The sequence below is a fragment of the Macaca thibetana genome, chromosome 14, assembly GCF_024542745.1.
Source record: "Macaca thibetana thibetana isolate TM-01 chromosome 14, ASM2454274v1, whole genome shotgun sequence".
NCBI lineage: Eukaryota > Metazoa > Chordata > Mammalia > Primates > Cercopithecidae > Macaca > Macaca thibetana.
Window position 1 is genome coordinate 58,755,869 of NC_065591.1, and position 20,975 is coordinate 58,776,843.

General features: G+C 37.7%; 3 protein-coding genes and 1 pseudogene across 3 annotated transcripts; 1 reads left to right on the forward strand and 3 right to left on the reverse strand.

Moving 5' to 3' along the window:
- Window positions 1-9,645: 9,645 nt before the first annotated feature.
- On the reverse strand, window positions 9,646-10,959 carry LOC126935123 (olfactory receptor 10A2). Its single transcript, XM_050756332.1, is given in 1 exon segment — window positions 9,646-10,959. A coding segment is annotated over 1 exon segment (966 nt). The 5' UTR covers window positions 10,872-10,959; the 3' UTR covers window positions 9,646-9,905.
- A 981-nt stretch (window positions 10,960-11,940) lies between these two features.
- On the forward strand, window positions 11,941-13,186 carry LOC126936464 (phosphorylated adapter RNA export protein-like; annotated as a pseudogene).
- A 2,979-nt stretch (window positions 13,187-16,165) lies between these two features.
- On the reverse strand, window positions 16,166-17,405 carry LOC126935189 (putative elongation factor 1-alpha-like 3). The gene has a single exon (XM_050756388.1). It carries the CDS (start codon window positions 17,403-17,405, stop codon window positions 16,479-16,481), a length of 927 nt encoding a protein of 308 aa, XP_050612345.1. The 3' UTR covers window positions 16,166-16,478.
- LOC126935267 (elongation factor 1-alpha 1-like) lies at window positions 16,838-17,867 on the reverse strand. Its single transcript, XM_050756516.1, has one exon. It carries the CDS (start codon window positions 17,865-17,867, stop codon window positions 17,466-17,468), a length of 402 nt encoding a protein of 133 aa, XP_050612473.1. The 3' UTR covers window positions 16,838-17,465.
- Window positions 17,868-20,975: the final 3,108 nt, after the last annotated feature.

Sequence of the window (20,975 nt, forward strand, 5' to 3'; positions counted from 1 at the left end):
GCACTGAGTTTTGGTCTCATATCTCTTAACTGCTCATTTCCAGAAGTCTCTGGTCTCTGTCTTACAGCCTGTGTCCCCTTATGGCCCATTTGCCATACCACAGGCAAAGTAATTTTTCCAAAATACATATCTGATTATTTTTTCATGCTGTAAACGCTTAAATTGAGTTACAGAGTTCACAAGATAGCATTCAAACACTTCAGCATAGAGGACTTTCAAGATTTGATGCTTACTTACCTCATCAAACTAATCCTCCTGTTCCCAGGTCAAACTGAAGGCCGGGCTGCTATTTCTTGTGGCCCAATAACAAGATGCAGATGAACTGGGGAGGAAGAGAGTTTTTATTTCTGAAACCGGTTACAAGGAGAAAGCCTGGAAATTATTGCCCAACCAACTCAAAATTTTCCAGAGCTTACATACTGTCTAAGCCATATATCTACATGTAAGCGTGCATTAATCTAAAGACATTAATGATTAACTTCTTTTAATCTATAACTAAGGCCTGAGTCCTAAAGACCTTCTTCTGGAGCTGAAATAAATTTACTGAATCTAAATGGGTCCAGGTGCTGGGGTGATTACACTTATCTTGTCTCCTGCTAAATCCCAGAGGTTTGGGAGTTCCTTCAGACCCCTTAATAAACTTGTTTATGGGCCAGGCATGGTGGCTCACACCTGTAATCCCAGCACTTTGAGAGGCCGAGGCGGGCAGATCATGAGGTCAGGAGATTGAGACCATCCTCACTAATACGGTGAAATCCCATCTGTAATAAAAAAAAAAAATACAAAAAATTAGCCGGGTGTGGTGGCACATGCCTGTAGTCCCAGCTACTGGCAAGACTGAGGCAGGAGAATCACTTGAACCCAGGAGGTGGAGCTTGCAATGAGCCAAGATCGGGCCACAGCACTCCAGCCTGGGAGACAGAGCGAGACTCTGTATCAAAATAAATAAATAAAAAATAAATAAATAAATAAATAAATATAAACAAACTTGTTTGTGGAGGCCTGGGGAGTTTCTTCAGACTCACAATAAAACTTGTTTAATCCTAAATGGTCCTGTTAAGAATTCCTTCGTTATTTTTTCATTCTTTAAAGCCTCGGCAAAACTCTTGGTGAGCATTTTATTTTTTACGTTCCAGCCTTTGTATAAGGGCACTGGCTTTTAATATTTAACTTAACCACTCAGTCTGTACTGAAACAGTTGTTATGGAGGCCTGCATTAGTGAGACCTGGCCTGCCACAATCCCCACTGTCAATTTGCACATGATTCCTATCATGCTTGTATATTTACTTATCACAAGAATCATAGGGAGATGGAGCATCATAATCTTTCTGGCTACTTCCTGCTGAGAGGGGGCCATCATTATGGGGCACCAAATGCAATGCTGGAGTGGAAGAAGTCGATTTGTTCCCGATTGCTGCCTCTAACCCCCGGAAACTCTCTGGGTTAGAGGCAGCACCTCCTGAAATATAATAGTGTGCAACAGCAACATATATAAATAGGTTGCTTCTATTTTCTTCTGAAGTTTAAGCTTCCTAGTCTTCAGTTCACAGGGCTTTAAGAAAGCACAGCTTAGTTTCAGTGATTTCCAATTAGGAAAAATGGGGAAAACGGAAAAGAAACAGGAAAAAACTGAAGACATTATTTTGGAGACTTGTAGCGAGAAAAATTAGAATTTAATCCAAAGTGTACAAAATAATAAAAAATTTAAAAACATCAGGCAGTACTAGAATTTAACAACAGGTGTACTATAGTTTTTGAAACATAATTTTCCTCCAGTTTCCCATTTTTATTGAAAGACAAATCATGGTAGGACTGATTTGTTTTCTTATACTTGGCCTAATTATTTGTAGACAGTGCAGCAAGAAAAATTATTTTACACATAGACCTTTTAAATTGGCTTTGATGAAAGTGTGTTCCATAGAAAGAATCTGAGATAAGACCTTTTTAAAGCCAAGCCCAGCTATGAATTTGTACAATCAAATATCTATGAGTTAGGTGAATTCCTCTCCTCTTGAAGTTGTAAGATAACTTGGGGCTCCTGGCCTATCAGAAAGTGACATTCTTTACTTACCACAGACCAGAAACCCTGTACAGGGACTGTGTACACAAAATATGAGGCCAGTCCAAGGGCTTTATTGGCTCCATAAGTCAAGTTTGATTCCTTAAAGGAGAGCATACTATTCTAGTCAAAGCCTTGGTAAAATAACCAGTTTCTCCAATTGTGTCCTGTAACAAAAGAAAACATATTCTTATTGCACTTATGCAAATAACTATATTGCCATAAATTAAGAATACTTACAAATAGTTTCCAAATTCTGGAGAAATCAGAGAGAAACAAATATGCTCCAAATTTTGTTCATAGGAGTATAATTTACTTAATTGTTAAAAGCTGTTAATAGCTAAAAAGAAAAGCTCCCTTGACTCTGAAAAGCAAAATAAATGATTAGCAACAATTTAAGCAAACAGTCAAAAAGATCACTTCAGTCTCCTATTAGTTCAGTTTATGCAGTTAATTCTGAACTGTCCTGCTTGATGTTAATGAACATTTTAGCTCTTTAAGAGTCCTGAACGTTTTTTCCTCTATTCTGATGTCATAGTCTCCAAATTTATCAGAAACCTGCATTCAAGAGCACCTGTTAAAGCTTTATAGCTGACTATAAAACCACCTTCTAAAGAGGACCAAAACAAGATAACAACTGTTTATGGATGACAAAATGTTTTAAGGTAGCCATAGTTAAAGACACAATTGACAAGGAAATGTGTTACCTCTATGGCACACAATAATTTAACATAATTATAATTATTACTGATAACGTATACTAAGATATATCAGACTTATAGGAGTTTCACTTGATTTTGGAACACATACCAACAACATATTTATAAAAATATAGCACAAAGAAAGCCAAACCCCATTTTCTGTTTGGTTATGCTTCCTGTATGATTTTTGGTACCAAATAAACCAAATTTTACTTTTATATTAGTGCATTATTATGTTAACCTCAGTTCTTTTTTTTTCTCAGTATCTATTTCAGTGGTTATACCTTGTCTTCAAGTATCTACTTTGGTAGACTAAACATAGTGGCATTCATGTACCTACATAAAACTGACCGTTCTGGTAAAATGGAAACTGAATTCCCTATCATTTGTCCCTGCCATGCCCTGACCACAAGATAATGCTCTTTCTCCATCACTTCTCATCTTAAAAAAGAGGATGCCCATCTATTTTGTTGCTTATGCCAGAAGTATGGTTATAGTCCTTGAAACCTTCTTCTTCATCAATTACCACCTACAATATATCTTACCAAGTCTTGTCAATCTCATATTTCAAATATATTCTGAATCTGAACTCTCACCTTTATTGTTACTATCCAAAAATAAACCACAACTATACCAGTCTCCCTCTTTCTACTCTTGCAACTTACAGTACATGCTCTACCCAGCAGCTACCAGCATTTTAAAAAATCACCCTCTTGAATCAAAATGTTTCAATGGATACCTATTTGATATAGTTAGGCTTTGTGTCCTCGCCTAAATCTCATCTTGAATTGTCATCCCCAGGTGGTTAGAGTTGTGACCTTGTGGGAAGTGATTGGATTATGGGGGCAGTTTCCCCAATGCTGTTCTCAAGGTAGTGAGTAAATGCTCGTGAGATCTGATGGTTTCATATATGGTAGCTTTTCCTGCACTGACACATGCTCTCTCTCTCACCTGATGCAATGTAATATGTGCCTGCTTCCCCTTCCACCATGATTGTAAGTAGTCTTTTCTCACACAGCTATAAATAACTTCCCGGGACTGGATAATTTGTTAAGTAAAGAGGTTTAATTGACACAGTTCTGCATGGCTGGGAAGGCCTTCAGAAACTTAAATTGGTGCCAGGAGTGAGGTAATACTATAAAGATACCCCAAAATGTGGAAGCAACTTTGAAACTGGGTAGCAGGCAGAGGTTGGAACAGTTTGGAGGGGTCAGAAGAAGACAGGAAGATGTGGGAAAGTTTGGAACGTCCTAGAGTCTTGCAGGACTCAGAAGACAGGAGGATGTGAGAAAGTTTGGAACTTCCCTGAGACTTGTTGAATGGTTTTGACCAAAATTCTGAGAGTAATGTGGACAATGAAGTCCAGGTTGAAATGGTCTTAGATGGAGATGAGGAACTTATTGGGAACTAGAGTAAAGGTGACTCTTGCTATGCTTTAGCAAAGATCCTGGTGGCATTTTGCTCCTACCCTACAGATTTGTGAAACTTTGATCTTGACAGAGATGATTTAGGGTATCTGGCAGAAGAAATTTCTAAGCAGCAAAGTATTCAAGAGATTACAGAGCATAAAAGTTTTAAAAAATTGCAAACTGACTATACAATAGAAAAAAAAAAACTCATTTTCTGGGGGAAAATTCAAGCCAGCTGCACAAATTTGCATAAGTAACAAGGAGCTGAATGTTAGTCACCAAGACAATGGGGAAAATGTCTCCAAGGCATGTCAGAGATCTTGGTGGCAGCCCCCCCCATCACAGGCCTGGAGGCCTACAAGGAAAAAATGGTTTCCTGGGCTGAGCCCAGGGCTCCCCTGCTCTGTGAAGTCTCAAGATTTGGTGCCCTGCATCCCTGCTGCTTCAGCTCCAGCCATGGCTAAACGGGGCCAAGGTACAACTCAGGCTGTTGCTTCAGAGGGTGCAAGCCCCAAGCCTTGGTAGCTTCCACATGGTGTTGGGCCTGTGAGTGCACAGATGTCAACAATTGAGGTTTGGGAACCTCCACCTAAATTTCAAAGGATGTATGGAAATGCCTGACTGTCCAGGCAGAAGTTTATTGCAGGGGTGAAGCCCTTGTGAAAAGCCTCTAGTAGGGCAGTGCAAAGGGGAAATGTGGGGTTGGAGCCCCAACACAGGGTCCCCACTGGGGCACTGCTAGTGGATCTGTGAAAAAAGACCCACAATCTCCAGACCTCAGAATGGTAGATCCGCCAACAGCTTGCACCATGCACCTAGAAAAGCTGCAGACATTCAACGCTAGCCTGTGAAAGTAGCCAGGATGGGTACTGTACCCTGAAAAGCCACAAGAGTGGAGCTGCCCAAGACTGTGGGAGCCCACTCCTTGCATCTGCATGACCAGGATGTGAGACATGGAGTCAAAGGAGATTATTTTGGAGCTTTAAGATTTAATGGCTGTCCCCACCACCAGACTTCAGACTTGCATGGGGCCTGTAGCCATTTGTTTTGGTCAATTTCTTCCATTTGGAATGGAAGCATTTATAAAATGCCTGTATCCCGTTGTGGGTAACTAACTTGCTTTTGAGTTTACAGGTTCATGGGCAGAAGGGACTTGCCTTGTCTCAGATGAGACTTTGGACTTGGAATTTTGAGTTAATGCTGAAATGAGTTAAGGCTTTGGGGGACTGTTGGGAAGGAATGATTGGTTTTGAAATGTAAGGACATAAGATTTGGGAGGGGTTGGGATGGGATGATACGGTTAGACTTTGTGTCCCCACCCAAATCTCATCTTCAATTGTAATCCCCAGGTGTTGAGGGAGAGACCTGGTGGGAGGTGACTGGATCATGGGGGCGGTTTTCCCAATGCTATTCTCGTGATAGTGAGGGAGTTCTCATAAGACATAATGGTTTTATAAATGGCAGTTTCTCCTGGGCTTTTCTTTCTCTATTTCTCTCTCTCTTCCCTGCCACCATGTAAGATATGTCTGCTTCCTCTTCCACCATGATTGTAAGTTTCCTGACGCCTCTCTAGCCATGTGGAACTGTGAGTCAATTAAACCTTTTTCCTCTGTAAATTACCCAGTCTCAGGAAGTTCTTTATAGCAGTGTGAAAATGGACTAATACACTATTGCATGCAGTTTAAACTCCAAAATCTTTAACATGCTGAAAAGGAATTCCTCTATGACCTGACCTCTGTCTACCTATCAAGCCATTTTTCACCTTTCTTTCCCATATTTACAACATTTCAGCAAATATCGGTGTTCTTGTACTTTTGAAATGTACCAAGTTCTTCCTCACCTGGGACTTCTGTGATCTTTTTCAGTCTAGAATGCAATTTTCCTACCTCTTAACCTAGTTGCAAAAATTAGCTTACATATTATCATCTAAGGAACCCCTAAAATATTATTTTGTTATTATTTGTTTGTTATTCCTTTTTCTTTCCCTCTGGGACAATTTTCACAACTTTTAATTTTATAAATATAAGACCATTTATTTAAATACTACCCAGTACATCTAGAACTTGCTTAAAGCCAAATGCAAGAATAAATACTTTACCTTTTTAAATTATCTATGAAATTTACAGCAACCCAATTGGATAAATTGCAATTGTATTGACATCTTTTGAAGACTCCTGCGAAGTTGATAATTTTCTATTATCTTTTCATGGTAATAAGTACAGTATTGTAAACTTTCTGAAAACTTTAAACCATTAAATTTTAAGTTTCTTAGTGTTATCTAGAATTCCTAAGCATATTCTTATGAATATTGTAACTATATGTAAGAGTATATTGATGTTTCAAGTAAGTAGGAGAAATAACATATTTTTCAATAAATTATGTTAGGACAATAAGGCCGGCTATTGGAAAACAAACAAATACACAAACAAGAAAACCAAACATACCTCCTACCAGATAAATTCCACATTGCAAAAGATTTAAATATTAAACAATGAAAGTAAAGAAGTATTAATAGAAGTAATAAAAGAATATTTTTGTAGACCCAAGTTTGACACCTAAGCCCGAGGAATAAAATATTACCAAAAGCATAGTTAAGAGAGAAATAACAACGTGTTAGGCTATTCTTGGGTTTCTTTAAAGAAATAGATGAGACAGGGTAATTTACAAAGAAAAGGAGTTTAACTGGCTGATGGTTTTGCAGGCTGTACAAGCATGATGATGCTGGCACGTGCTCAGCTTCTGGAGAAACCTCAGGGAGCTTTTACCCATGGTCAAAGGTGAAGCAGGAGCAGGCACATTGCATGGCTGGAGCAGACACAAGAGATGGGTGGGGTGGTATCACGCACTTTTAAACAACCAGATCTCATGAGACTTACTCACTATCATGAGGATAGCACAAAGCCCTAAGGAATCTACCCCTGTGACCCAAATACCTCCTACTAGGCCCTACCTCCAACATTGGGGATTATAATTCAACATGTGATTTAGAGGGATTTCAACATGACATTTAGAGAAAAATATGAGATTTGAGGGTTTAGGGGAGGAATAATATAGTTGGACAACATACAAACTATGTTATTTCTCCCCTGACCCCTCAAATCTCATGTTTTTCTCACATCACAAAATACAATCATGCCTTCTCAACAGTTCCCCAAAAGTCTCAATTCACTGTAGCATCACTCACATGTCCAAAGTCTCAAGTACAGAGTCTCATTTGGAGCTGATTTCCTTCCAGCCATGAACCTGTAAAATCAAAACAAATTATTTACTTTCAAGATACAATGGTGGTACAGGCAATTGGTAAATATTTCCACTCCAAAGGGCCAAAAGGAAGAGGCTACAGGCCCCATGCAAGTCTGAAACCCAGGGGGGCAGTCATTAAATCTTAAAGCTCCAAAATAATCTCTTTTGATGCCATGTCCCACATCCAGGGCGCATTGGTGTGAGGGGTGGGCTCCCAAGGCTTTAGGCAGTTCTGTTTCTGTGCTTTTCCAGGTACAGGGTGCAGGATGCTGGTGGATCTATCCTTCTGGGGTCTGGTGGATGGTGGCCCCCTTCCCACAGCTCCGTTAGGGAATTCCCCAGTGAAGACTCTGTGTGGGGCCTCCAATCCCACATTTTCCTTCAACACTTCCCTAGTAGAGGTTCTCTGTGAGGGTTCTACCCCTGCAGCAGGATTCCTGGGTACCCAGGCTTTCTCGTATATCTTCTGAAATCTAGGTGGAGGTTGCCAAGTTTCTTTCCCTCTTGTACTCTGTTTCTGCCAGCTTAACACCAAATGGAAGCCACCAACCCTTTTGGCCTGTGCCCTTTAGAGTGGTGGCCCAAGGGGTACCTTGGCCCCTTTGAGCCCCAGCTGGAACCAGAGCAGCCTGGATGTGGACAGCAGTATCCTGAGGCTGCACAGGGCAATGAGGCCCTGGTTCTGGCCCCCAAAACCATTCTTCCATCCTAGGTCTCTGGGCCTATGATGAGAGTGGTTGTCACAGAGGTATTTGAAATGCTTTCAAGACCTTTTCCCATTGTCTTGGTTAATAGCACTTGGCTTCATTTTTAGTTATGCAAATCTCTCTAGCAAATTGTTGCTCCAAAGTCTGCTTGGATTCTTCTCCTGAAAATGGGCTTTTATTTTCTACCACATGGCCAAGCTGTAAGTTTTCCAAACTTTTATATTCTGCTTCTCCTTGACATAAAATTCCAACTTTAAATCATTTATTTGCTCCCATATCTGACCATAGGTTGTTAGATGCAGCCAGATCACATCTGAACACTTTGTTGCTTAGAAATTTCCTCCACCAGATGCCCTATATTATCACTCTTCAGTTCAAACTTCCACAGATCCCTAGGGCATGAACAGAATGCAGCCAAGATCTTTGCCAAGGCATAACACATGTGACTTTTGCTCCAGTTCCCAATAAGTTTCTCATTTCCATCTGAGACCTCAGCAGCCTGGCCTTCACCATCCATATCACTATTGGCATTTTGGTCACCATCATTTAAATGGTCTCTAAGAAGTTCCAAACCTTCCTTCATCTTTCTGTCTTTTTTGAGCCCCCCAAACTCCCCAACCTCTGCCCATTACCCATTTCCAAAATTACTTCCATAGTTTCAGGTATCTTTATAGCAATGCCCCACTGCCACTACCAATTTTCTGTGTTAGGCAATTCTTGCATTGCTATAAAGAAATCCCTGAAAGTGGGCAATTTATAAAGAAAAAGTATTTAATTGACTCATGGTTCTGATGGCTGTAAAAGCATGGCACTGGCATCTGCTTGGCTTCTGGGGAGGAATAACTTGAATCTTACTTTGCTTAATTGTAAAATGAATTTACTTTTAGCAATTACCTCATCTAAATCCCTCATTGTTGATCAAATTATTCATTTCTGATGGCAATGATTGTGCTTTATGATTTTTGTATTTTCATGTCAACAATATATAAAAATTTAAAATTTAAAGGCACTAAGCAAATATAGGAGTCAGCTAAGATCCACTGTAAGCCTTGAAAAAAGCAGCATTATGATTGAGATTGTGTTTGTGAAATTTTGAAATTACTTTAACAAGGATTAAGAACTTGAAAATGAATCTGCAAGAGACAATTGGAAACAGCTCACTCTGCCTGGGAAGAATAGCCTAAGGAAGGAGTCTTTTAAGGCTATTGGGCTTATAAAGGAACATGTATGGGGATTAGTGACCCTCTTTTCTCTATCCATGCTAAATATCCACAAACATAAAAGCCAACACTTCCTTAGGAGCATGCAAAATGAAAGGAAGAGCAAGAATTATGTACTGGAAGTGTTATAGGGTTTTCTACTGAATGGTGTCAGAATTGTCCAAACCAAGATGATGGCCAAGATGACATTTGATAATTATCGTTGTCTTGACCATTGTGTGTCCCCAAGGTCATATTACAAGTAGTTTCATATTGTCCACAATATATTCACATTTGTGCTCATTAGCAAAGTGAGTATCTCGAATGGTTTGGCCACAGAAGTGTCAAAGTGCCAATTGCACCAATAAGAAAAACAGTTTAAGTCTATGATGGGTAGGTAAAGGAATCTGGAAGATGATAATGACAGGTTTACATCAACACTGGGCTGTCTTCTCTCCACCAAGTTTTCCAATAGCCATTTCAATAGCTGAGTTTCATTCCAATAGATATGTGAAGAGAGGCAGAGAGGTGTCCCAAACATGAAACTAATTGTTATTCAGTAGAATTTAGCCTTACTTCCTAAGGTCTATGGGATACATTTTCTGAGGGCTAGGGTCTTGCAGACCATCCTGCTGAAGGCATTCTTCACCTCGTTATTTCTCAGGCTGTAGATAATGGGGTTCAACATGGGAGTCACAACAGTGTAGGACAATGATAGCAGCTTTTTGCTTTCAGGAGAATTATTTCATTTAGGCTGAAAATATGTGAGGTTTAATGATATATAGAAAAGAGAGACAACAAGGAGATGTGAGGATCACATAGAGAAGGCTTTATGTTTCCCTTTAGCTGATGGGATCTTGAGGATGGCAGCAGCAATGAGAGTGTAGGAACACAAGATCAGCAAGCAGGGGATCATGACCACCAGAATGGTTCCAGTGATGGTGTAGATCTCAAACAGTGCTGTGTCTACACAGACCAGCTTCAGCACAGGTGGGCTGTCACAGAAGAAGTGGTTCACCTTGTTGGTGCCACAGAATGGAAAGCTGAAGAGCCACATGGTCTGCACAGTAGCTACAGGAAAGCCTGGGAACCAGGAAGCAGCAGCCAGTTTGGCCCGTGCCCTTTGGTTCATGATGACTGGGTAGTGCAAGGGACTTCAGATGTTCACATAGCGGTCATATGCCATGGTAGCCAGGACGAAGCATTCAGCCACCCCAAAGAAGAAAAAGAAATACATCTGAGTGGCACAGCCAAGGAAGGAGATGGTTGTGTCCTGGGCAAGCAGGGTCCCCAGCATTTTGGCCACAATGACTAGGTTGAAGCCAATCTCCAGGAAGGATAAGTGTCTGAGGAAGAAGTACATGGGGCTGTGTAGCATGGGGTCGGCTAGGGTAACCATAATAATGAGGCTCTTTCCCATCAGAGTGACCAGGTAGATGGTTAGAAATGTCAGAAAGAGCAATGACTGTATTTCAGTAGGCAGGGAAGAGAAGCTTATGGGGATAAATTCACTTATTTCTGTCCGGTTTCCTGTAGCCATAAGTATAGGCATAAATCCCCAACTGTGGTCCTGGAGAGGAATTCTTGATTGGAAGTCAGATTTTCAATCTGTTTTTCAGATTTTCTCTTACTGTCAGTGATAGAGGCAAGGTCAGCACCTCAGCTGGAAGAGGAAGGGTCTTGTGTTGGCTAAGAATAAAGACGCAATAAAGAGTGGTCAGAGCCTAAGCACTGAAACGAGCCATAGGTCACCTTTCTCCTCTCTTTTATGTTCCATTTTTTTATCTTGTTAGCATATTTACTAAAACAAATCTGATCTTGTTCACACACACTCGTTTTCTTCTGCACCCTTAATTCTTTTGTAATAGGGTTAAGTGAAAGGGATCCTGAGGCAATGGAGCAAAGTAAGATGAGAAAACAGTAGAAAGTTTCTATTTATACCTGTTATATATTGGCCTTCATCAAAGACATATTGTTTTCATCTTCATCTGCTGTCAAAACTATTACTAATCTTTCTGTATGCATTTAGGGACTCCAGTTCCAAAACAATTGACAGGATATGCAGTGAAAAATGTATATTGTATCATATTTTATTTTGAAGTTATTCTAAGTAGAAAAAATAGAGGTGAAGGGATGAGTGAGAATAATGTTTACAGGGTGTGGTTGTTTTAATGCACTTCCCCTCTCACTCAATGTAAGAATTGTAGACTACTTCAAATCACATAATACTTATTCTTTCTTGCCACATCAGACTATGGAAAACAATGTTAGCAGTTTCCTCTTTGGTCCAGCATATCTATAATTGACAACTGATTCTTAGTACCTATATAATCCACTGACTCTCAAAATTAAGATCTGAGAGGAGTATTATACTACAACTCTGTGGAAAGTGAGTGTGTCCAAGGAGATTCCCACTACTTCTCTTTCAAGAACAGGAAAATTGGAAAAAACCGATTTCCACCAAAAAAAAAAAAATCTATAAAAAATATAGGAAACATTAGAGTGAAGTTTCAAAGGAAAACATTCATGGATAAAAAGTTATGAAACAAGAGATATGATCTTGAATAATATGAAAGGAAACTCTGTATTTATTCAATTTCTATGACAGCACTGATGATACAATGATTGATTATTCACTGAAGCTTAGAATGTAATAGAGAAAATATTTAAATAATCAATTATAACACATCACAATGAAAGTCAAAATGCAGAAATATATAGTACCTTAAAGGGGCACAGGAACACATAACATAGTGTTTAAAGACTTTCTAGGCAACAGAGATGAAAATAAAGTTGGCTAAAATATAGGAACAGGCACCGCGGGAAGAGGGTGTTGGAGGCCGGCTACATGGAAGATGGGCAGCTTTCCGACATGACTCAGATTCTGACATAAGGGCGGCACCCAGCGACAGGCCGCAGCAAGTGTGGAAAGTGCTAGGCGGGGACAGTGCTTATGAGGGCCTTCCAGAGCAGGGCAACTGCATGTGCACCAGTATCATGTTACCTAGTTGTTGAAAGTGTGGATTCAAGTGAAGAGAGTTTTTCTAATTCAGACGATGATAGCTGTCTTTGGAAGCGTAAGTAACAGAAATGTTTTAACCCTCCTCCCAAACCAGAGTCTTTTCAGTTTGGCCAAGAGCAGTCAGAAACCACCTGTTTCTGGAGCAAAGAAGATTAATAATATGTGGGGTGCTGTACTGCAGGAACAGAATTAAGATTCAGTGGCCACTAAAGTTGGTATCTTGGGAATGGAGGGCGCTATTGACAGAAGCGGACAGTTCGAGACCTACGATTGTTTGCTTGCTAAGAAACTTAAGAGGGAATCTCAAGAGCATATAAAAGGACTAGACGAGAAACTAGCTGAATATATGCATGGTGGCAAGAAAACAAAAAACAAACAAACAAACAAAAATGGGATCAAAGGAAGAGGAAAAGGGGCTAGGTCATCTCAAAAGGAAATGACCTGTAAAAGACAGGCTAGGGAACAGACTAGAACCAGAAATGAACTATAAAGGTCGATATGAGACTACAAAGGAAGATTCTCAAGAGAAAGTGGCTAATGAAATTTCATTCGGGTTACAGGAACCAAAGAAAGATCTGATGGCTCAAGTAGTGAGGATTATTGGGAACAAAAGGCAATTGAACATCTGATGGAAACTGCTGAAGTAGAACGAAATGTCCTCTTTATAATGAATGGTCGTCAAAGAACAATGGGTGGAGTTTTTCCGAATCTCTTGAAAAACACTCCTAGTATGAGCAAAGAACAAACTAAGGTTGTTTTCTACATTGAAAACCAAAAGGAATATGAAAATTAAAAAGCTGCTAGGAAGAGGAGAACACAATGAAAAAAATGAAATAAGCTATTAAAAGTCTAAATTTTCAAGATAATGATATATCATGAGAAACTTCTGCAAGTGGCATAAATGAGGCCCTGGTCTCTCTTGATGAGTCACAGGAAGGACATGGAGAAGCCAAGTTGGGCGTAGAGGAAGCCATTGAAGTTGATCGTTCTCATAATTTGGCCGTCTTTTAAGTACATGTTCAATAGTTTGAGGAATAAGCCTTTCTAAAATAACATTGTAATAAACAATTTTTACTAAAATTGCAATGTTTTGCACTGATTAACATGAGAATCTGGAGGAAAGATAATTGTTTTCGTGTTTTAAATAAAAACTAATATATGTGGCAAAAGGAATGCAATTGATAGAAACATTTAAATATATCTCATGTTTGACAAAATACTTAAGAGTATGTAGCATAGGATTTAATTTTTCAATCTGTTGCATGTGCTAATAATTGTATTACTAGCTAATAATCAGTTTTGTCCAGGTCATTATAACATATTATTCAAAAGTTTATTTGCCTTTTCTAATTTATCTTTGCAGTAAATTATGCTTTGGCTTTAAAACATTCCATTAAAAGATCAGAATGAGACATATAAATTATTAAACTGTTACAAATGCATTCAAATTTGTTTTTTCTGTGTTCCAAGAACTTAGGCAATTTTAATGATAAAGACTAAAATTAAAAGAGGTTTATACTGATGACTCTTCCCACTTATTTGTTTGTCCAGAGGTAAATAAATGTCAGAAGTTTTTCAAAGATCTATTTGTACCTTTTTTTTTTTTTTTTTTTTTTTTTTTTTGAGATAGAGACTCGGTCTGTTGCCCAGGCTGGAGTGCAGCGGCACAGTCTTGGCTCGCTGCAACTTCTGCCCACCAAGTTTAAGCGATCTCATGCCTCAGCCTCCGAGGTAGCTGGGATCACAGGTGTCCCACCATGCCTGGCTAATTTTTGTGTTTTTGATAGAGACAGGGTTTTGCCATGTTGGCCAGGCTGGTCTAGAACTCCTGGCCTCGGGGGATCCACCCGCCTCAGCCTCCCAAAGTGCTGGGATTATAGTCATGAGCCACCACAACCGGTCTATTTGTTCTTAAATTTTACGTGTTCTTTGACTTATTAATTAACTTGGTCATAAACTAAATGTGATCTATACCTGTGTATTACCACATACATTAAAAAAATTCCCAGGTCAGTTGTGGTGGCTCACACCTGTAATCTCAACATTTTGAGAGGCTGAGATGGGAGGATCACTTGAGCCCAGGAGTTGGAGATCAACCTGGGCAACATAGCAAGACCTTGCCTCTAATTAAAAAAAAAAAAAAAAAAAATCCCAGTGGCAGCCTGCCTAAGACTGTTTTACCTTATGTTAAGGAAATTGTATATTTAAAATGTTACATGTGCATAAAATTTTAAATTACATCATTTTTATTAATGAAAATAAAGGTAGCTTATTTTAGACATTCCAAGAGTTAACTATAGTTTACAAAACATATTAAGCAAAAATATGCTTAATACATTAAGCAAAAATTTTGTATATTAAGCAAAAATGTAAAATTCAGTAATTATAAACTATTCCTTACAAACAACATACTTGAAATCTTTCAGTAGTTCCTGAAAATATGGTCATTGAAGTTGGATCTAAGAGGAAAATGGTTATTGGTTGCTTTTTATTTATAAAGAATGCAAAAATAAAATTAGATTTTGGGCAGTCCTTAAAAAAATGTAGGCACAAACAGGGTGCTATGTGTAATTAGGAAAATATTGTAATGAAAGTGAACTGCAATAGCAAAAACAAAATTTTTACTGAGAACAATAAAGCTTGGATTTGACTCTGACTCTGCCTAAAATAGAAAATTTACGTGGAAAGGCTTGAAGTGCTCTCCCATAAGATGCAGAAAATGGAGAAATAGATGAAAATGAGATAAAACTTAAAAAAGCAGAAAACAATGTAACAAATAATTAATGTCCCTGAAAAACTGAGCCAAACAAATGGAGCTGGAATAATAAATAGTAAGAAAGATAATGAAGATGTTATTAAGCAAACAAATCAATTAGATAATAGCAAGAACTCATGAAGCAACAGGCAAAATCAAAGAATGACTAACAACCAGTGTGCCCCCGTGAACAATATGGTTTTCAAGAATATATTAAAAACATTGCAGAATCTATGCAGAAAAAAATTATTTCTTAAAATAATACTTATCACACTGAAATTGGACTGCTCTGTGGCACTAACAAGTGAAAAAAGAAACAAAATTTATAATTGTGAGGAAAATATTGGAGATTTTAGCAACTGTAATTGCTCAAGCTCTCTTTTTCTCCCTCTCTCTCTCTCACACACACATTCACATAAACACACACACACACACAAACCTATACAATTTTGAATAAAACGAAAGGATCAATGATATTGGTAAACACAGCATATCAATTAGAAACTACTGTTTTATTATAAGACATTCTAGACTTTTGTACTTCAGAATAAACAGAGTGAAGTCATGGGAGATAGGAACATAACAATTTAAACTAATGGGACATATCTAAGCTATCAAAGGAGATGGCCCTCTTCCGAAAAAAAAAAAGTAAGTAATAGGAGAAACGTAAACATCTGTAAACTGTACTACCAACAACATAAAATAAAATACTATTGAATAGGTAGTCATAAACCTGTTCAATATGCTGTAAGAAAAATACACCTGGAAATAAAAAAATGTCATAAGGAAATTAAAAGACTGTGAAAACCAGTCTTGGATACTGAAGGAAACTGAATTAAGAGAATGTTTGAGAAATTGAGGAATACTATGAAATGATAAAAATTATAGAATAAATTAAAAATTCCGGAAATAAAAATAGATAAATTTCTAGGAACATAGAATGGCAGATCAAAGTAGAGAAATGATAGACAAAATGCTAGCAAAAAGTAAAAATTATTGAGCTAATAATTTTAAACTTAAAGTAGTTCTTACTATACAAAAAATGTATGGAAATATACTCACTCATATCTTTTTTTTTTTCTCATTAAACTTTTTTAATGGGGCTCAAAATTCTGTGACAAATTTTTGGTCAAGTTGTTTCCATTAAAAAGTACTGATTTTAAAATTACTGAGTTACTAATAACTTAAAACTGCCACACGCAAAAAAGAAAACCAGAGTGGTCCACAAAACATTCTCCTTTCCTTCTGAAGGTTTTACGATGCGTTGTTATCATTAACCAGTCTTTTACTACTAAACTTAAATGGCCAATTGAAACAAACAGTTCTGAGACCGTTCTTCCACCACTGATTAGGAATGGGGTGGCAGGTATTAGGGATAATATTCATTTAGCCTTCTGAGCTTTCTGGACAGACTTGGTGACCTTGCCAGCTCTAGCAGCCTTCTTGTCCACTGCTTTGATGACACCCACCGCAACTGTCTGCCTCATATCACGAACAGCAAAGCGACCCAAAGTTGGATAGTCTGAGAAGTTCTCAACACACATGGGCTTGCCAAGAACCATATAAACAATGGCAGCATCACCAGACTTCAAGAATTTAGGGCCATTTTCCAGTTTTTTTACCGGAACAGCGATCAATTTTTCCTTCAGCTCAGCAAACTTGCATGCAATGTGAGCCATGTGGCAATCCAATACAGGGGCATAGCCAGCACTTATTTGGCCTGGATGGTTCAGGATAATCACCTGAGCAGTGAAGCCAGCTGCTTCCATTAGTGGGTCATTTTTGCTGTCACCAGCAACGTTGCCACGACGAACATCTTTGACAGACACATTCTTGACATTGAAGCCCACATTGTCCCCAGGAAAAGCTTCACTCAAAGCTTCATGGCGCATTTTGACAGATTTTACTTTGGTTGTAACGTTGACTGGAGCAAAGGTGACCACCATACCGGGTTTGAGAACACCAGTCTCCACTTGGCCAACAGGAGCAGTACCAATACCACCAATTTTGTAGACATCCTGGAGAGGCAGGTGCAAGGGCTTGTCAGTTGGACGAGTTGGTGGTAGGATACAGTCCAGAGCCTCAAGCAGCGTGGTTCCACTGGCATTGCCATCCTTACGGGTGACCTTCCATCCCTTGAACCAAGGTATGTTAGCACTTGGCTCCAGCATGTTGTCACCATTCCAACCAGAAATTGGCACAAATGCTACTGTGTCGGGGTTGTAGCCAATTTTCTTAATGTAAGTGCTGACTTCCTTAACAATTTCCTCATATCTCTTCTGGCTGTAGGGTGGTTCAGTGGAATCCATTTTGTTAACACCAACAATTAGTTGTTTCACACCCAGCGTGTAAGCCAGAAGAGCATGCTCTCAGGTCTGCCCATTCTTGGAGATACCAGCTTCAAATTCACCAACACCAGCAGCAACAATCAGGACAGCACAGTCAGCCTGAGATGTCCCTGTAATCATGTTTTTGATGAAGTCTCTGTGTCCTGGGGCATCAACGATAGTCACATAATACTTGCTGGTCTCAAATTTCCACAAGGAGATATCAATGGTGATACCACGTTCCCGCTCAGCTTTCAGTTTATCCAAGACCCAGGCATACTTGAAGAAGCCCTTTCCCATCTCAGCAGCCTCCTTCTCAAAATTTTCAATGGTTCTTTTGTCGATGCCACCGCATTTGTAAATCAGATGGCCAGTAGTGGTGGACTTGCCCGAATCTACGTGTCCAATGACGACAATGTTGATATGAGTCTTTTCCTTTCCCATTTTGGCTTTTAGGGGTAGTTTTCACGACACCTGTGTTCTGGCGGCAAACCCGTTGCAAAAAAAGATACTCACTCATATCTTAATCATTGTTCTAGTTTCCTTTTAACTTTGAGGGTAGAGAAAGCTTTAAGTTTGCAGATAGAAAAGAAATAAAAAAGAAAACTCAAACCCACAAAGCCACACAAGTCACAATCAAAACACCTTTTAGGCTATACACCAAAAAAAAAAAAAAAAAAAAAAAGATAAAAGAATTCAGAAGACGATAGATTTCTGCTGAACACACATATGACAAAATATAGTAGATTCAGGTTTGTATGAATTCGAATGAGAATAATTTTATCTTATCACATAAGAAACAATAAAAATGAATTAAATTGCTCTTCAAATCAACTTAGAAAACGAAATAGACACAGAAAGAGAAAACAGAATTAAAAGCAGAAATTAATTTCAAAAAGTTAAAACTGATAAATCTGAGATTTGTTCATTCAAAATATTAAGTAAAAAATTGTTGGAAAATCTAATGAAGAAATAATAGAGAAAACAAAAGTATGTAATTTAGGAATAAAATATGTAAAATAATCTCAGATATGGAATGACACTTTAAAAATTGTAAGCAAATACTACTACATTAATAAATGTCTGATTTTTAAAATGAAATAGCTTTCTAGTAGTATGTGAAGTTTAGCCTTGAATAAAACAGGTAAAAATGAGTGGTTTGAAGTAATTTTATCAAAAGATTGTAATGCAAATGCTCATTAACCAGGATAAAATGAATGAGGTAATTTATTCCTTCAGAGAACAGGTAAATCTTGTGATTTATCTTTAGATGAACTGTTTCAGGACAAAGAAAAAGATGCAGTGTTTTCCAATTAATATTATGACAATTACCTATACCTGTTTTCAAAGCAGCAAATATAATATACACACAAATAAGCCAAAAGACCAATCTGACTTGTGAATATAAATGCAAAATTAAGAAATAAAATGCAATCATTTTAAACCCAAAACATATATAGTTACATACATATATAGTATGGCCAAGTAGGATTTATTATAGGAATACAAATATGATTTGTAATTAAGAAATAATCAAATATAATTTATCTCATCAACATTTCAATAAAAAAGTTAACCTCATTAAATCCTAAAACTGTTTGAAAGTTCAACATTTATATCTAAAAAAAATCCAACACAGCAAAGTTTTATAACTTTTGAAGAGAAAACTTTCTTAATGAATCCTGAATATTATATAAACAATAGCCAATTCTGAGATTAGTAGTATAATAATAGAGCAATGGTTCTGAGAATTTGGGGACTATGGAACACTTTTACAATCTGACAGCAGTTATGAACTCTTTCTCCTCCCAAATGTACATATGTGTGAAATTTTGCATATAATTTTTGGGGGTTTATAGATATTCTGAAGATCATAGATATTGTTGAAATTCTAATGCCACTATTGGCTTAAAAATTCTGGCCAAAATAATATGATGAGAATAATAAACAAGGCATCAACACTGGAAAAGAAAACAGAAGGACTGGGCATGGTGGCTCACCCCTGTAATCCTAGCACTTTGGGAGGCCGAGGCAGGTGGATTGCCTGAGCTCAGGAGTTCAAAACCAGCCTGGGCAACACGGTGAAATCCGTCTCTACTGAAAATACAAAAAAATTAGCCAGGCGTGGCGGCATGAGCCTGCAGTCCCAGCTACTCGGGAGGCTGAGGCAGGAGAATTGCTTGAATCCGGGAGGAGGAGGTTGCAGTGAGCCAAGATCGTGCCACTGCACAGCCTGGGCGACAGAGCAAGGCTCCGTCTCCAAGAAAAGAAAAAAAAAGGAATAGACAATTATCATTACTTTCAGAAGAAAAGTTGTTCAATGACAGAAAACTAACTTGTTCAATGAGTTGACTAATCATACAATGTATTTTAAGAATTAATATTTTTCTTGTATGCAAGGAAAAAGCAGTTGCAAAATAAATTTCATGTTATCAATAAAAAAAATTTTGAAATAAACGTATCAGGAAATAATTAGTATCCTATTTAAAATAATCAAAACCCTTATGAAATGTCATAATCTAATCTTGAACAAATTTCGTGTCATATTGTGTTTATGACTAGGGAAATAGTTTTATGAAAATATAAATTTTTGTCAAATTATTAAAACTTTAAAGTAATTGCAAAATAAAAAAATTCTATGTTTGTGACCATATGTAAAAATACTTTGGAACATTATTTTATAGTTTATCACATTATTTATAACATGAAAATATTTTATAATATCTCTACACATGCTTTAAGTATGCTATATTTGTATTAGACAAGACATGGAAACATAATGAAGTCCGAAAATAGTATATATACAAGAAAAATACAATAAAGAGCTCTGGAGCAATGCAAAAACAAGCCCAGTTAAACTCTCACCATTTATCATAAATAATTACATTCAATATAGATGATGATTTAAATGTTGAAATTAAGCTCTAGTTGAGTGTGAAGAAAATATGTTTATATTTTTTTACATATGTTTGTGGTCTTTCTAAATTTCTAACAAAATTCCTGAAGAAAAAAGATGATTGATTAGCCCAAGTAAAAATTAAATGATTTTAAACGTAAAAATACAAAATTAAAAAAGAAATAACATTAAAATAAGAAAATGTCTTAAGATATATGGCAAAAGATTCCCACAGATTTTCAAAGAGTAGAAATTTAGGTAGAGGGGGCATAAAAGCCAACATAGATCAGTGGAAATGAGAAACCAGAAATAAATTCACACATACACGGTCAACTGATGTTCAACAAGTGTTCCAAGAACACATAATCGAGAAAAGGGTAATCTTTTTAACAAATGATTTTGGAAAAACTGAATATTCATATGCAAAACCATGAAATTTTCTTTTACCTTTTATTATACCACACACAATAATCAACTCAAAATGAATTAAAAATGTAAATGTAAGAACTGAAACTCCCCAGTGCTTTGGGTGGTCAAGACAGGCAGATCACCTGAGGCCAGGAGTTCAAGACCAGCCTGGCCAATATGGCAAAACCCTGTCTCTCCTAAATACACAAAAATTAGCCAGGTGTGGTAGCATACGCCTGTAATCCCAG

Excerpts from the sequence above, each read along its gene's own strand:
- LOC126935267 (XM_050756516.1), bottom strand. The coding sequence starts at position 17,867 with ATGGGAAAGGAAAAGACTCATATCAACATTGTCGTCATTGGACACGTA.
- LOC126935189 (XM_050756388.1), bottom strand. The coding sequence starts at position 17,405 with ATGGATTCCACTGAACCACCCTACAGCCAGAAGAGATATGAGGAAATT.